Raw genomic sequence first — 17,549 nt, 5'->3', positions numbered from 1 at the left:
GCGGGGTGAGTGTTTCTGCTGAAAAGAGCAAATAAGCAGTTGTTAGCCTCTCACTTAGACAATGAACTGACATAACTTAGTTCCAATAAGATGGACAAGAGGAATTATGGGCAAAGTTTAAGCAGATTGTAAATTGTAGCCTGAGAATTATGTGCCTAGTAAGTAGTAGTAAGGATGGAAAAGACCCACCCTGGTTTAATAACAAGATTCAGAAAATGCTGAGGAAGCATAGGCTGTTTGACAAGCTAAGGTTAATAGAGATTCATGCATATGTGAAAATATCTATGTGTGAAACATACGACGACTACCACCATCATACCTTAGCAAAATATCTGGCAGACAGCCCGAGAAAATTCCAGTTTTATGTAAAATTGCTAAGTGGGTCTAAGGCTTCTATCCAGTCACTTGTTGATCAGACTGGTGTGGCAATTGAAGACAGCAAAATAAAAGCCAAAGTTCTAAGTTTCACATTTAGTTATTGTTCATGAAAGAGAACCATGTAAACATACTGTCATTTGACCATCAAACAGACCCCTGTATAGACGACCTAGTAATAAGCATCCCTGGCATAGAGAAACAAATGAAAGAGCTGAAAACATGTAAGTCACCAGGTCCAACCCAATTTGGTTTTTCAATGAGCACTCTACAGTATTGGCCCCTTACCTAGCTTGCATTTATCACAAATCTTTAGCCCAGCACAAAAAGTTCCAATTGACTGGAAAAGAAGTGCACCTGACTTCCGTATATATAAGAAGAGCAAAATAATAGACTCCCAAAATTACACACCAGTATCCCTAATGTCAGTTTACTGCAGAATTCTTGAACAGATTCTCAGTTCGAATTTAATACATTTTCTTGTGAATGAGAATATGATGACCATGAATCAGCATGGTTTTAGAAAGCATCGCTCTTGCGAAACTCAGCTTGCCATTTTCTCGCATGACATACTGTGAACTATGGATGAAGGGCAATAGACAGATTCCATATTTCTAGATTTGCAGGAAGTATTTGACACGGTACCCACTGCAGGCTGTTAAAGAAGGTACAGGCATATGGAATAGGTTCACAGATGTGCGAGTTGCTCAAAGATTTATTCAGTTATAGAACCTAGTATGTTGTCCTCAACAGCAAGACAAGGGTATCATCAGGAGTGCCTCAGTGTGGTAGGATTGCTATTATTTTCCATGTACATAAATGATTTGGTGGACAGGATGGGCAACAATTTGCAGTTGTTTGCTGTTGATGCTGTGGTGTACACTATAAGGTGTCAAAGTTGAGTGACAGCAGGAGAGTACAAAATCACTTGGACAAAATTTCTATTTAATGTGATGAATGGCAGCTAACTCTGAATGTAAAATAATGTAAGTTAATGTGGATAGGTCCAAAAACAAACCTGTAGTGTTCAGATACAGCATTAGCTGTGTCCTGCTTGACACAGTCACGTCGTTTAAACATCTGTGCATAACGTTGCAAAGCGATATGAAATGTAATGAGCAATTGAGGACTTGCTTGACACAGTCACGTCGTTTAAACATCTGTGTATAACGTTGCAAAGCGATATGAAATGTAATGAGCAATTGAGGACTGTGGTAAGGATGGTAAATGGTTGACTTCAGTTTATTGGGAGAATTCTAGGAAAGTGTGGTTCATCTGTAATGGAGACCGCATGTAAGATGCTAGTATGACCTATTCTTGAATGCTGATCGAGTCTTTAGGATCCGTACCAGGTCGGATTGAAGGAAGATATTGAAGCAATTCAGAGGCGGGCTGCTAGATTTATTTCTGGTAGATTCGAACAACAGGCAAGTGTTATACAGCCATGCTCCAGGAGATCAAATGGGAGTTTCTGAAGGGAAGGCGACTTCTTTTCGAGGAACACTACTGAGAAAATTTTGAGAACTGGCATTTGAAGCTAGCTGCAGAATGATTCTACTGCCTCAAACATACATTGCGCGAAAGGACCACAAAGATAAGATATGAGAAATCAGGGCTCGTAGTTGTTTTTCCCTTGCTCTATTTGTGAGGGGGAACAGGAAAGGAAATGACTAGTAGTGGTACAGGGTACCCTCCACCACATGTCTGATGGTGGATTGCAGAGTATCTATGTAGATGTAGATATTTCCATGAACAAATCTCAAATTTTAGTGTTGCTGCATGTTCAGATTTTGATGATAAAGTAGCAGTCCAGTGGTGATATCTTTAATTCTAAGTGTGATTTCTACATGCAAAAAGTCTGAGGTTATTATTAATAATGTTTATAAAGTCAGTAATGTACATCATCCATGTTAACCCTAAGAAATCCTACATCCAGTTACAAATTAGGTTTCATATGCCATATGGTAATACTTTTGTTAATAAGCACTGATGTAGAACTGAGTCACAAGCTTTCCAGAAGACAAATACAATATCCACTTGATTCCCTTGATCCATCAATTTATGGATGGCATGAGAGAAATGTACGAGATGTTTTTTGCACAACTGTTGCTTTTGGAATTCATGCTGTATGACACAGAGGTCATTCTGATTGAGGCACCACATCACACTTGAGATCAGAATATGTTCTAAAATTCTGCAACGTATGGATGTCAATGAAACTGGATTGTGGTTTTGTTGACCACTTCTATACCCTTCTTGTATACAAAGTGTAGTTTGTGCTTTATTAAAAATATAGGCCATAGTTTTTTATTCAAGGGGGGCTACTCAGTCACCGTATGTTTGTGCTTGCGTAACTCAAAAAGTAATTAGTTGATTGACTTGAAATTCTGACACAAGAATGAATGCAAATACACACTGATATATTCATAATATTTCAACCTTCTCTTTCTAAAGGTTATTGTTTCTATATATTTGTCATCTCTCTTTATGGCCTCTTAATCCAAATTTCTACACGAAAAACTGGTCTGAATATTTTCCTTGCCTGATTTTCAATTTCTCTTATTTTTGTTTGACTACAAATCACTGTAGTTTCTGCAGAATAGAGGGCTTCTTGTAGAATTATTCTGCTGTAATGCCTTAGTTTTGCGCTGACAGGAACAGATATTTTATTGTAGTGATTGCAAGTGAACTTATATGCTTTTTGTAATTTGCAGATTCTTTCTTGATTAGCCATTTGTGTTTAGTTCTGATGGTTGGATGATCTCTCCTAGTTATTTGAAGTGTGTAACTTGTGTCACTTTCCGATACTAAGTTCTTTTGGGGAGATTATCTGTAGGCTTGCTTTTCATGTATAAGTTTTCTTGAAAGAGTTTTGTAGGCCAGTTTTCTGCAAAATTTTGTGAAGCTTCTCCAGGGCGAGTTTGACTTCTTCTCTACTGTTAGTTAGAATGGCAAGATTGTCCACAAAAGCCAGACCTTTCGCATTTATTCTCAGCTCTTTTTTAATCCCGAGTTCAATTACCAATGCTGTTAGCAAAAGTCTTGAAAGATTCTTGAATAATTTACTTCAAATTTTAAACAACACTCTATAGAATCATCCAGACGGACATATCCCACATTTTTTTAAAATGCACAAGTTTTCTGTTAAAACTGACTGCTAGAAAGAAAATGCTCTGCTGCATGCATTCGCTGTTTTGTTTCCTGCATCATAAGACAGTTTTAACAACGATAGTGGAGTATTTTAGCCATTAGACAAACTGTTTCTCCCATATATATTGTTTCTCATTATAGACATATTTAAACGTAAATTAATACACAACAATAAGGTGTTTTGTTTTCATTTTTGAGGGTGGATTTCACAGAAAGAAAAATAAGTTCTATTTCTAGTTTATCAGGTTATGATTAGGATACTACTCCAGAATCTGAATTTGAACAACAATCAACCACACTCAAAAAACTGGGGTGGATGGGGTGTGTGCGTTGTTGTGGTGGTGGTGGTGGTGGTTGGGGGGGGGGGGGGGGGCTTTATCAGTTTCAGTGATTTCAGCTTTTTCTCAAGCCTGCAAACACTCATTTTTGCAATGGTGCAAGAACTGAACTAGAGCAGTACTCCTGTGTCTTCCTTCATAAAAGTACATTTGAAAACAGAGTTCAGAAGTTCTGTTTTTGTTTTGTTACTCTTAATTTCATTTCCTGTGTCACACAAGAGTGTTCAGACACTAATGTTGGTATTACTGACAACATTTACATACCTGAATATCTTTGAGCGGTGTGAGATGTCTTTTACAATTCTGCTTTGAGAGTCCTCGAAGGCTTCGCACACTGCCTTTCTGAGAGCCAACCACATTTCATTCAATATATCTCTATCTATTTGCGGACAATGTTGCAAAATCGAACCATTACAACAGGAGCACAGTCTGAGTATGGAGCTTAATGACATACTTAAAACAGTTTTGGTTTCAATTTAATAGTACACACCACAACATCCAGCAGCAATTCTCCCTTAGTACCATGAAGTATCTTCACAAGGTTTCCTATGCTTTTCTCCCATACATACAACGCATGTTGACGAGCAGAACCAGCGCAGATGTACTCCCCATCACCAGAGAAACAACATTTTTTCCACATGGTTCTGTAAAAGCAGAAATGCACAGCATCATTTTATGTCATGGTAAAACAACTTATGTTTATGTAAGAACCACATACTTTTTTCTTGGGCAATAATAAATGGGGGTGAGCAGAGGGAGCAAGCTCTGACTCCACAGATTACTGTGGGATGAATAAGGAGCTCCACCTCCTTCAAACAAAGCTGTCACAAGATTTGAGATTTATTCTTTTTAGCTCATACTGAATGATTTGAAATAAAACTGGGATGCAGAGGTAATATATGCTTAAATATTTTACATAATATTTACATCATGGATCCACAAGAACACTGGCAGCCTCAAAAATGCCATATATTGTTACAATACAGGTATGAGTTGTACTGAATTACTGTATTTTTCGACCTCATATATTAGCATCCATCAAAGAAAACATTAATTTATGTACAACTTTCATCAACAATTTCCAATTTGAAATAAATAACAACAACATGAGCTTTGATGAAATGATCTGATTCTTAAAAGAAGCTAAACTGACATTATGCTGTTTGAAAAAAAGGCACACGCGCGCGCACACACGCACACGCACACACACACACACACACACACACACACACACACACACACACACAGTGAAATAGACTAAAGAATGAAGATTAGTGTCCAACAATTTGACAATGTTGATGTGAGAGGCAGAGCACATGCTTGGTTAAATAACGATCTGACGATGCCTTGTTTAAGGAAGCATCTTGACAACTGTCTCAACTGATCTAAGACACGCTCAAAAAACCTAAATCAAGGTCATATGCAATCTGAATTCCACATCTCTGGAAAATAGGTCCACTATTTCAATCACTGCCCTATTCTGCTCAGCGAAAACAGAAAATGTGTGAGTGTACAACTCCTTCAATGAATATTTCACTGTTGTGAGTTAATTAACATACAAAATGTTTGGAAATTCCAGTTACAAACTTCTAGAACGTGTAGAGGGAAGTGTGTACATAATATTTTGAGCAGGAACCCGTGACTGGAAACATGCCTTTTCCATTCTACTGTGGTTTCAATTCAGATGCTTAATTCATCCACTTCTGCTGGAGGAATTGAATTAGGTGTGGTACAGTACAATTATTAGGTAACAATTCAAAAGGAAACATAAAGAAACATCTTTTTATAACTTAAGCACATTTATTTGTATGTACAGAAGGCTGGGTTCTTTTTGTTTTGGACTAATGTAAACACATAATGTTTAAGTGTTAATACAAACAATGTGCTAAAGTGATAAATTGATGTTTCATTATGTTTCCTTTTGAATTGTTGCCTAATAATTGGGCACTTGACTGTTATCTGGAAATTGTCTTAAATGATTGATTATGTCATTTCATGTACCTAACACATTTTTTTCCTCTAGAATTTCACTATTCTTTTATAAAAACAGAAATAAAATTCAAATAATATGAAAGACAACTAACACGTTCCATTCGAGTCGTATGATGCCTGTGGCATCACTAGCTAGCTCATTGCTCCTACTGCAATAATTTAAGTCACAGTGACATCTTGTTTTGGAATTAGTGTTTCGGAAAATTTGTTACAAATGGTCTGTAGTATCATACAGTACAAATACATCTATAAAAACTCCTGAAAAGTGAAGATGAGTAAACTGATGCTACACTGTATCAGCAAATTGCTACAAAGTCGACACACCAATTCACTAACTTAATCAAAAATGCGCTGCATTTTGAAGTTAACTTTAACTTAACTCTGAGATATGCTCTCCCACTGTTACAGTGAATTACTTGGTAGCTCAGTTGTTATGCGGTAGACTGTTGAATTTTATAAGATTACGTTCATAGATTGCTGGTTCGAATCTAACTGGAAAGAACATTTTAACTTATTTTTAAAATGACTTGACAGTCCTCTCACATGGAAACCAAATCACAATTACAAAACTTCACCACACCAATCAGAAACAGAATATTTTTGTGTTTTCCTTGCTGTTTACATGCGCTTACATTTGCAATTGCTGTTCACACGTCACATTCAAAAAGATATTTTCTAGTTAATGTAACCATACACTTTTTACTTTATTAGAAACAATGTTTTTATCTGTGTACTGTCCAGCTAGGAACCTTACTGTTTGAACTTTTGCACCTTTATCATCCTGCATAAAGCTGAAATAAGACTGCTTCAGATGCTAATGTTACTTTGCACTCACAAACATCACAGCCCTTATACATTTGTGTCACCTGCATGTTGTATACGATTTATATCTCTCCGTATAACCTCATCGTCCTAAACCTCATTGTACCATGGGTGTATGGTGATATCTTTACTACTAGCAATACTTTCCAAAAAAGTGAACTGTGTGTTTTCAAAGTAAATGCATTCATCCACTGTTGTCCATTTCTCAGACTATGACTAATGTGAAGCTACATATAATACATCCCACAATCGAAACACCTGCTTCAATCAGTTCTTGCTAACATTGATTTTGTATTTCATGTCAAACTTTTAAAAATACGTAACCCTTCCAGGATTCGAACCTGTGACCTCTTTGCTTACAATACGACGGCTATCTGTTGCACCACAAAATGTATGCTAGATCTGAGTGTCTTATAAAAAGGAAACCTGTTCCTAAGTTTTACCAAGAATAGTTTTATTGTGTTGTGGGTTCCATCTCGTGACAGACAGTCGACAATCTAGATATAATATATAAACCCATTTGCGAAAGTTCTGCAGTTCCTTAGTTTTGAGTAAATTTAATGATGTTGCAGAGAGCATGGAAAAGAATGTCAATCGTTACACTTATTGCCACTCTAAATGGGTGGAGCATAATTGCATTAACTTTGGAAAGGTTTTCACTATCACTGTTCACAAAATTTCTTTCTATTGCTACTTAAAAGTAGTCATTGTGTTTTACATCACTCAATAGCCAAAGTGTTTGCAAAAAAAGTACGTAAAAACCTCATACCTTTGGCTAGCGCTCCTATAACACACATATATCTTTGTCCTACTCCCAGTCTTTGATGTCACCAGAGCATCAGCCAATAACACCGTGTTTTCAAACACGTGACTAGATCCTGATATTTAATGATTTTTAAGCTTTAATTACTTAAAAATAACATATTTCGTGTGACTACTGACCATAAATGCTTTTTAAATGTTTTAATCAATCAGAATAACATCAATCTGAACCATACTTTTGACACAGAAAAATAACCTTTTGTACTGCGTCACTCCTAATTCAATTCCTCAAACTGATGTGGCTGAATTAAAACATCCAAATTGAAAAGTCGCACAACAGAAATGGTACATATCCAGACATGGGTTCCTATTCAAAGTATTATGTACTCACTCCGATCTACAAGTCTCAGAAGTTTGTAATGTGAGTTTCAAAACACTCTGCACATACCTCTTAAACAGAACTTACATTTCATATTTTTGTGGTATGCAGATTTAATCTAACATTGCATCACAATTAAAGATATGATAGAAAGAAAAACATAATAAAAAACAACTACAGACATTTACTTATACATAACGCTATACAAAATATATGACTTTATACTAAACACAAAAGACTAATATGTTACTTGCAAAGCTATCATTAAAAACGACAAAGAACAGGTTACACATTCACAGTGCATGAAATCAATAACAAGGTAACCCGACTTAAAAATATGACTACTGCAGATCAGTATACTCAAGCACAGCTGACTAACAAGGGAATGGTCAAACTTGTCATGCCGAAACCTATGTTGCTTTTTTTACCACTGTGAGTTAACACTGCAAGAAGTCGGTATGCAGAATTTTAGCTGCTGACATGACCTGGAAGTCTACAAACAATTTTATGAAGTACGGCATTATTGTCGCATGGTTTCCGCGCTTGTAACTGCCTCTTGCACAACCCTGACCTCTCTTGCTACGTTATACCAACACCATCTAGGGACAAGGTGGCATTAGCTACGCACCACTCTCTTGCCACAATAGCGAGAGAGCTGATTCCTCCAGTGAAAGCGATCGTATGATAATTAAACATTCGTTGACAAATATGGCTGATATGTTATCTACAACATTCTTTCCAAATAGCTATGAAATAGACACAAATAAATATACGGTTTAGAACACGTCCAAATTTTATTTCTTTTAATTACCGCAAAAATGCGAAATATTGATACTATGTTCAAAACATAGGTGTTAAGTGCACCAAGAACATAAAAGCAAAGACGACATATGACAGCCCTGCGAATCACAGATGTTGTTAGATGTCTGCAGAAAAAACTGGGCTGGTGTTAGGAATGAATCAGGCCTAGTATCAGTATATTTTTAGGAGTGCCATACACATTTAATTAAATTCTGAAACCGTGGGGAGGAAAACTGATAATGTACTACTGATTGCAGCTTGAGAAGATTGTCACGGTAATAGACAGGAAATTGCAGTGATCTGCACACAATAATTTTCTCTGTTAGTTTTCTGTAAAATGCCTTCCACTGACGGAAAAATTCTCTGTCTAAAGATTGAATTACGTTCGTCATGCCGGGTGGAATCTGAAGTATCTCTACCTCTTTGTCTGGGTGGGCTCGAAATACAGCTTTTAATGAATCAGTCCTTTTATGACCTGACCACGAATCTAGAAGGAGAAGAGATTTGTTCCTGCAGAACGGAAGAAAAGCATGATGCATGAAAAGTGTAACGTTTTCATTTCCCATTTTTCCAGACTTTGATGCGTCTACCACAAGATTGTTTGCGTAGAACATTGTTCTTTTGGCACATGGTCCAAAACATCCAGTTGGTTCTTGAAGACACACATATAATTTAGGTAGCAATGAACCATCCAGACTAATTATGGGCATTATAGTGTATGAATGGGTGAGTGCAGTTGTGGACTGCGCAATCGCCTCAATATGTTTTTCCCCTTTGAATGACAGTGTTCTTTTTGCACACATTTCTTTTTGAAAACCTGACTGATCTGCACTGTACATGTACGATTCACTAAAACTAGCGATCTTATTTTTTGCATTCATAAGAAAAGCTTCTATCATTTCGATTTGTGTCACTTCATTTTCCGACCTGTTTCTCGATACAAATTTTGTTATTTTTCTTGCCACAATTTTATGTGATCTTTTGAAGCGACTAATCCAACTTTGAGAAGCTGTAAATTCTTTAGCGCCTATTGCGTTGGCAATCTCTAATGCCTAATCACGCAAAGTTGTATTGCTGACACTAAATGACTGTTGTCTGGCATCGGAAAATAGCTCAAAAAGTCGTGCATTTATCTCCGTCGCAATTTCCAGTCGACTCTTACATCATCCAGCGACTTCCTTTTTCCATCTATACAATTCACGTTCAGAACGGACAGAGAGATACTTATTTTGAACAGTACTGACACGTATGCAATTCTTACCACTTTCGTTCAACCAATACGTCACCGCTTTTTCTTTGTCTGATAAGGTAATTGTAGTTGCTGGTGTTACTTTCGGAGGTAATTGATGATGGTACATGACACTATCACTCGAAGAGTCTTCATGAGTGCAACTTTCGTCAGTGTCTTCGCCGTCTGTAGATTTAGATTCACAGTCTGCAATATCGAGTGTTTCAGTTGTTTCTAGCCACATGTCTGCGCCATTTACATGCTCGTCTAGAAGTTTAACAACAATGTCGCACAACACATAGTCTTCATGCGTGTTTTCTGTTGATTGCTTCATTTGGCGTCTGTGGTATATCTCCATGGCAAGCAGCAAAACATTTACAGGCTTCGCCATCACCTGTGAGGGGAGATTGAATGTTCACCGTTAAGTGGCTTGTGGAGTATAGATGAACATGTACAGAACATCTTTCACATCTCTAACCAGTTTCAGGACGGTATGTTTCGAAATACGTACCAGAAATTAAAAGGACGTGCATGCCACAGAAACGAATATTCGTTTCCCCTTTCCACCAAAACCGTGAGCGATATTCCTCTTTGGTGAACGCCGCGATAAGACAGCCGCACTTCCCGACCATGCGCACAATGCTCGCGACTCGCCATTTCCAGGGGTGGCCAGCCATCACTGCAAGCGCCAAGCAGGAAACAAAGCCATGTTCGTGATTTTTTTTAGGTGACTTCCAGTTCATGTCAGCAGCTACAATTTTGCATACGGACCTTTTGCACAGTTAAATAACAGTGCTAAAAAAAGCAATACATGTTTCGGCATGACAAGTCTGACCATTCCCTTGTAAGGCAAGGAACACAGAGAAGAGCTTTGAAGTTTGGAAAATAAAAAAAAAAAAAAAGAGGCATTTGCAAAGTTAGCTGTGAGGGTGTTGACAACAAGAATGCCTGTGAAAACTATAGTTCCAGGTTTGAGTACCAGTCTTACACATCATTTTAATCTGCCAAGAAGTTTCAAAAAGTGCACACTTCGTTGGAGAGTGAACAATACATTCTGGAAATTTACTCATGTTTGTCTTTCCACATACATCATTTCATTAGGCTCTACCATTGCCTGTGTAATTAGTTGTCAAACATTCCAGTGAATTCCTGTCATTGCTATATGCAAATGCAACATACTTCCAACACTCTACACTCTATGGTTATTATAAGACATATTACCACGTCTTTACCACCCTAAACCATTCTGAAACAGCTGGTGTGTACTACAGAAAGTAACAATGAATAATCTGCACAATTATATGTACAGAACATGCACAATGATTATAATTAAAATTCCAGTTTCTAAATACTGTAAACAAAAGGACCGTAATACAAAATGGCATCAAATTTGAATGAAATATTATCAAAGGGGAAAACGTAATGGAATATATATGCACTAGATGACATTGTAAGCATCTTAATGTAAATGAATTCAGTTACAAATGACAGTTTTACTTAACATAAAATAATAATTCATTATATATACTGGATGTTAAGTTTTGTTTCTAAAGGTATATGGAATCACTGTTTTGTCATTTACTGCTATACCAGTGATTTTATGCTAGGGATTGCAATAAGAAAGTTGAAGTGTTATTCTAGTTCAGATTAAATATTATGAAACATATTTGTCTTAGTGATGGTGAAAGGAAAAGAGTTACTCATCAAATGAGAATAAATAAAAAAATCTATAGAATGGAAAAAGATGCTGATACAAGTTTTGACATTTTAAGTTCAATATTAGACACAACAAAATCAGTATGAAGGTGCAGACTCTGGGGCAGTGGAACTAAGAAGTCATAAGAGCATCTGAATAATAATAATACTAAAATCAAACAATGGAAAATAATAATAAGAGACAGAGATTTCAATTGAAGCTATTGCAATCCATTTTTAAATGGGCTGGGAAAACACCAAGGCAATGTGTCTTCACAAAATAATGTAATGGGTGCAAAAAAGAAACAATGCCTCAGGTGATGCAGCAATGATGATAGTTGAACCCACTTTAAGTATTGGAGGGAGGTGTACAACAACAACAATGCCTCATATGCCGGTTGGAGTCCTGGCAAAGAACGTACAACAGTTACACATAATAGCTGAAGAAGAGAACTAGGTCTGTTGCAAAAACAGAGTAAAAACTGATCCAAAAATCCATAAAAATACTATCAATCATCACAAAGAAAAAAGTTTTTAGAGGAGGTCATTATTCCGAACTGGATTTCTGAAAAATCTTTAGAACAGCCACTGTGGAATAATGACTTCGTTTTATAAATTTGTATCAACTGAGGACCCAGCAGTATCTAAGTTAATAAACAATGAGAAAAACTTAGATATCACAACCACAAGGTGTGTTCAAAAAGAAACTGAACTTTTGCTGTATCAGCTTTATTGCTTATTGTACAACATTTTAAGCACTGTTCCCTTCAAAATAGTCCCCTCTAATGGCAATATACCATTCTCTTTATTTCTTCCAGTTTTGGAACACCTCCTGGAACACATTTTGTGGAACAGCATGCAGGTTTCTCATCACATTGTCCTATATCTCCTCTATGGCTTGGAAATGATGTCTTTACAATGTGTTTTTCAGTTTGGGAAACAGAAAAAAGTCTGCTGAGGCTAGATCTGGAGAATAAGGTGGATGGAGCACAACGAGAATGTGGTGTTTTGCTACATAGCTGCAGACAAGCAGTGATGTGTGAGCTGGAGCATTGTTATTATGCAACATCCAACTCTCATTATCCCACAATTCAGGCCTCTTCCTGCACACAGCATCCCTCATGCGCACTAGGATTCCCTGGTAGACTTCCTTGTTTACAATCTGACAACATGGCACAAATTCATGATGGATAATGCCTTTGTAAAAAAACAACCAACATCACCTTGATCTTTGACCAACTTATGCATGCTTTTTTTGGATGAGGTGACCCTTCACCCGCCCGCTGCAATGACTGCCGTCGCAGCATCTTACCAGCACACTCACGTCTCATCACCTATTACGATGTTCTTAAGAAAGTTTTCATTGTCATTGACAGCGGCAAGCAGTTCCTTGCACATTTCAACACGGGTCTGTTTCTGATCTACAGTCATCAAACATGGTACAAATTTTGCACTGGCACGACACATACCAAGTTTTCACTCAAAATTTGATGGCATGATCCTACGCTGATGCCCACCTCCTCAACAACTTCCCTAACAGTTAAATGATGATTTCTGCGAATCACAACACAAACGCAACCCACATGGGCATCATCTGTTGATATGGAAGAATGTCCAGACTTGGAATAATCACAGACTGACATTCAGCCTTGTTGAAAATGCTTAAAGAACTCGTAGCAGTGCGTGCTACTCATACAGTCCTCCCCATATGCTTGGCTAAAGTTTGTAGCAGAATTTCACACACACACACACACACACACACACACACACACACACACAGTTTTTTTACAAAAATTATCCCTGTCTAAGATGAAACTGTGACTGACCGTCATGGCCTTGTTCTGAGACAACGCAGAAATTTCAGAATCACTTCACACACACACACACACACACACACACACACACACACACACACACACATGCAGTAGTTTATAAGATAGAAATGAAAATTGCATAAAATCACCACAGAATGTAGGTAGGTACAAACTTGTTGACCAGGTCCTGTAATTTCTGGATGGGTTCTGGTTCACCATCTTTCCCACATGCTAAAACTTCCTTGCTGTCATAAACTCTGATGACGCGATCAGCAGTGTTCACCAGGAAACAGCTGTCGACAAAAATGAATTATATCTATGAAAAACATTTAATAAACTATTCAAAAAAGCCTTCAAAATAAACAGGTGGGTAACACAGTTAGCAACGAACACATAAGGAAAATACTTGCTACAGAGATCATGGATATGGTAAATATTGTACATATAACAAATGGTTTAAATAATCTGAGTCAAACTAAAATTCCTGTACCTTATAACAATCACAAAATCAAATTATTCCGTAATTTTTTCCACACCCACCACCTCACAGGAAGCACGTTAACAAATTCTATTGTTACACAAAAAAGTGTAACAGGTGCCAATAATGAAATATGGGCAACAGGTACTTACTTTCGAAGGCAACTGCAGAAGAATCAGTCTTATAGCTAACTTTCCTTCCAAAAACTGTTTTTCAACCTTTTCAGCAACACCTAGAAAACCTTGTTTCAGTCCCACTACAGGTATATCCTATCTTTTACCAGAGCTTGAACTACTTACCATCATGCCAAAAGCTGAAGACCAACCAACCCACAATCCTTCCCAGCCCTCCCAAAAGCAGTAATACACTGTCCATCCCCTCTATGAAATAATCCTATAGTCCATCCTTTCTCCACAACTACTCCCAACCCTTCGCTACATTGACCATACCTCTATAAAAGACTGAGGCACAAGATGTGTGTAATACACCCACACAGCACATCCCGTTCCAATCCCATCATAGGCTTACTCTATCATATCAGACACAGGGCTATTTGTGAAAGTAATCACATTGTATACCAGCACAGCTGTAGCTTGTGCACAGTCTTTTATACAGGTAGAACCAAACTCAGCCCCCACCCGAAATAATGGCTAACATCAAACTGTGATCATGAGCAGAGCTGACAACCTAATGGCAGAGCACACACCTGGACACAGTATTAACTATAACAGCTGCTCTACAATCTGTCACCTAGATCATTCCTTGCAGTACCAGCTTTTGTGTATACTGTAGACTAGAACTATCATTGCAACACATTGTTTGGTCCCACTCCTCCAGGTCTCAATATCCACTAACCAATGTCCCACACTCATCTTCACCCATGCTACACTCACAGCCCCCCCCTCTCTGCAGCCTCCCTACCTCTGTTCTCTCTCTTGTTTCATGACAACTCCTGTTCATTACACAACGACTGTATCTCGAGTTAATTATGAAAGGGGGGGGGGGGGATATAATTCACTGATATAAATGGAATAGCAGATAATATTGTTTATTTTGGGTGATGAATTACCAAATTAATATAATGCTGATCAGCAAGTGAGCTCTGCCTCCAAAATGAGTAACACTGAACTTTAAAACAAGCAGTTCCTTAACCTCTATTAATTTCCACAAACAAAACCAGTTCCGCCATATTCCTCCGCACAATTAAGAAATCTGGACATTTTACTTCAATCAAGACTCAAACACTCAATGTTAATGCAGAGGTAACAGTCCTCCACAAATACCAAGCAACAACTCACACAATAACTATAAAAACAAATATGTCAAGCTTTATGAAAACAAGATGATAAAGGATGCAATACTGGGGGGTTGGAGAGGAGATAGAAAAAGAGGGGGAGGGAAGGAAGGAGGGGGGGAGAAAGGGAGGGAAGGAGAGGGGGAGAGGGGGGAGGGAGAGGGTGAGGGGGGGGAGGGTGAGGAAGGGGGGGGGGGGAGAGGGAGAGAGAGAGAGAGAGAGAGAGAGAGAGAGAGGAAAAATTGTTACTTACTCTCCACGTCGAGCAAATTCAATACTTTTAACAGCAGTTGCACTGGTCGTACCCTGAGTGACTTTGAATGAAGCTTTGAGTTCCAGCCCTGGTGTTGAAAGAACCAGGACCTTTCCGCGTGCGTTGCCGGTATACACATGTTGACCACGACGATCAAAAGATGCCACTATATTTAAGTCAGACTGTAATAAAAACAAAAGTAACTATATTTTTAAAATCTGTATGTATTAGGAGTTTTCTAGAGACTTAGATATTGTACTACTGCAAATCTTGACACGTTAAAACCACATAAATTGTAGGATCCACAATCTTCATCACATTCAGCTTTACAGCCATCAACAGATCTTGTAAGGCAGCAAAACAGACAATGCTTAGTTATTAAAGGTTATCTGTTCAAATAAAATAAAATAAAATATGAGAAAGAGTGTGAATTCCACTTTTTATTTAGATGCCAAGCTCACTGGTTTCCTCCACAGGTCAAAAAAACTTCATTTCATGTTAAAACTACAAGTACAAAACTGGAGGGGGATATTACATTATATTTAAAAACGATCCCTCACTCACAGTAGGATAACAACTTCAAACACATTTACCAAAATTCTGTAAAGAAATTATCTTGAAACTGTCTTGAGACACAAACTACAGTTCCAACATAGAATATAAATTTGACTTAACACATGCAACCAATAGAACACACATTGTAACAGAAGTAAAATAGTTCTGTGTCAACTACACAGTAACTATTTTACAGAACATGAAATGTAAGAATGTCACTTGTAACCTAGCTGTGCATTTATTTGTCAATTCTTATTATTTTGTTATTTATTATATTCTGGTACAGTATATCCAGCTCCACTGTGAAGTCAACTGAGTGTTGGCTACCATGATGAACGTATGCCAATGTGAGCAACCTCAAACGTAAGTAAAATTGAATATTGTGCAAAGACAAAATAATCACAAATAAAAACTGTGATAACCGTACTAGGAAAGTTGACTTTGTAATAATTAACAATTGCTGTTTAATAAGGATTTGTGTTGGTAGGTGAAGGCCAATGTAAAACTCGGTTTAATGTCCGTTCCTTGCAACAACCTATCATGTAATGATAGGCAGCTGAAGAAAGTGTTCTGCCAGCATCAGACACCTGTCACAGGCAAAATAGTGTATGTCTGCAAAATTGTGAAACATCCAACTTACTATTCAAATTTGGCCTTGAGTAGTTATAACAAATTCATATACTAAAATGCAGGACAAGCACATACAAACAGAGAACAAAAGAAAGAATGATTACTGTGATAGTGATTTATAAGGAACTATTTTCTGATAGGCCAGAATAAGTCTGTGTGTGAGAATGACCAATGTTGGTCAGGGCATTTCTCACTTCCTGATACAAAAGAGCTGCAATTATCACCTATTAAATTACCTAAAAAATTATTCTGATTGCTTTAAATTAAAATATGCCGGAACATCATTGCCATCAGTCCTGAAAGTTTTGAGACTGGATTAATAAAATATAGAGCAAAGTTAAAAGGTTGACTTTAATGCTTCAGGTGTCCTACATATAGTCTCCCCCATTTGAGTACAACATACAGAACATTCAAACAGCCTTGTGAAACTGTCAGAAAGTCCTTCTTTGGGATGCTGTTCAATACACTTAATCACATTTACACCACCTTCAATCCTGATAAATCATCAGAGACCAATTCTGCACTTTGTGAATTTGTGTTAACTTTATACTGATAACACCAACTCACATCACCCGTGATGATCTTTTATTGAAAAGAATTTGCAGTTAGTCAAGTGGTGGCAGGTGTTCACACATTACTGTTTCTTTTCACGAGTCAAGATGTATGGGACAAACTTTGCACACATTTTCTCTACTTCAAAACATTCTAGAGAATGTCTGTTGTTTACAACTGACAATATTATGAAACGGATCGATTGCTACTAACCAAATAGAGGAGATGATGAGCTGCCAACAGGCACAATGAAAAGACTGCTAAACAAGTAAGCTTTTGGCCAAAAGACCTTAGACACATTCACTCAAATGCAACTCTCTATCTCTCTCTCTCTCTCTCTCTCTCTCTCTCTCTCTCACACACACACACACACACACACACACACACACACACACAACCACTGTCTCTGGCTGCTGAGGCTATATGGTGAG

At 37.6% G+C, this 17,549-nt stretch overlaps 1 protein-coding gene across 1 annotated transcript in view; it reads right to left on the bottom strand.

The window, feature by feature from the left end:
* LOC124712005 (retinoblastoma-binding protein 5 homolog) overlaps positions 1-17,549 on the bottom strand; it is a 69,257-nt gene that overhangs the window by 17,802 nt on the left and 33,906 nt on the right. Inside the window, exons 6-8 of the mRNA XM_047242292.1 lie at positions 15,382-15,563; positions 13,530-13,649; positions 4,354-4,507 (exon numbers count right to left, since the gene is read on the bottom strand). Of these exons, the coding sequence (XP_047098248.1) occupies positions 4,354-4,507; positions 13,530-13,649; positions 15,382-15,563 (456 nt within the window). The remainder of the gene's footprint in view (positions 1-4,353; positions 4,508-13,529; positions 13,650-15,381; positions 15,564-17,549) is intronic.

Source organism: Schistocerca piceifrons, chromosome 8 (genome assembly GCF_021461385.2).
Source record: "Schistocerca piceifrons isolate TAMUIC-IGC-003096 chromosome 8, iqSchPice1.1, whole genome shotgun sequence".
Lineage (NCBI taxonomy): Eukaryota > Metazoa > Arthropoda > Insecta > Orthoptera > Acrididae > Schistocerca > Schistocerca piceifrons.
Note: the sequence above shows the minus strand (reverse complement) of the source record. Positions and strands in the feature narration are given on the sequence as shown.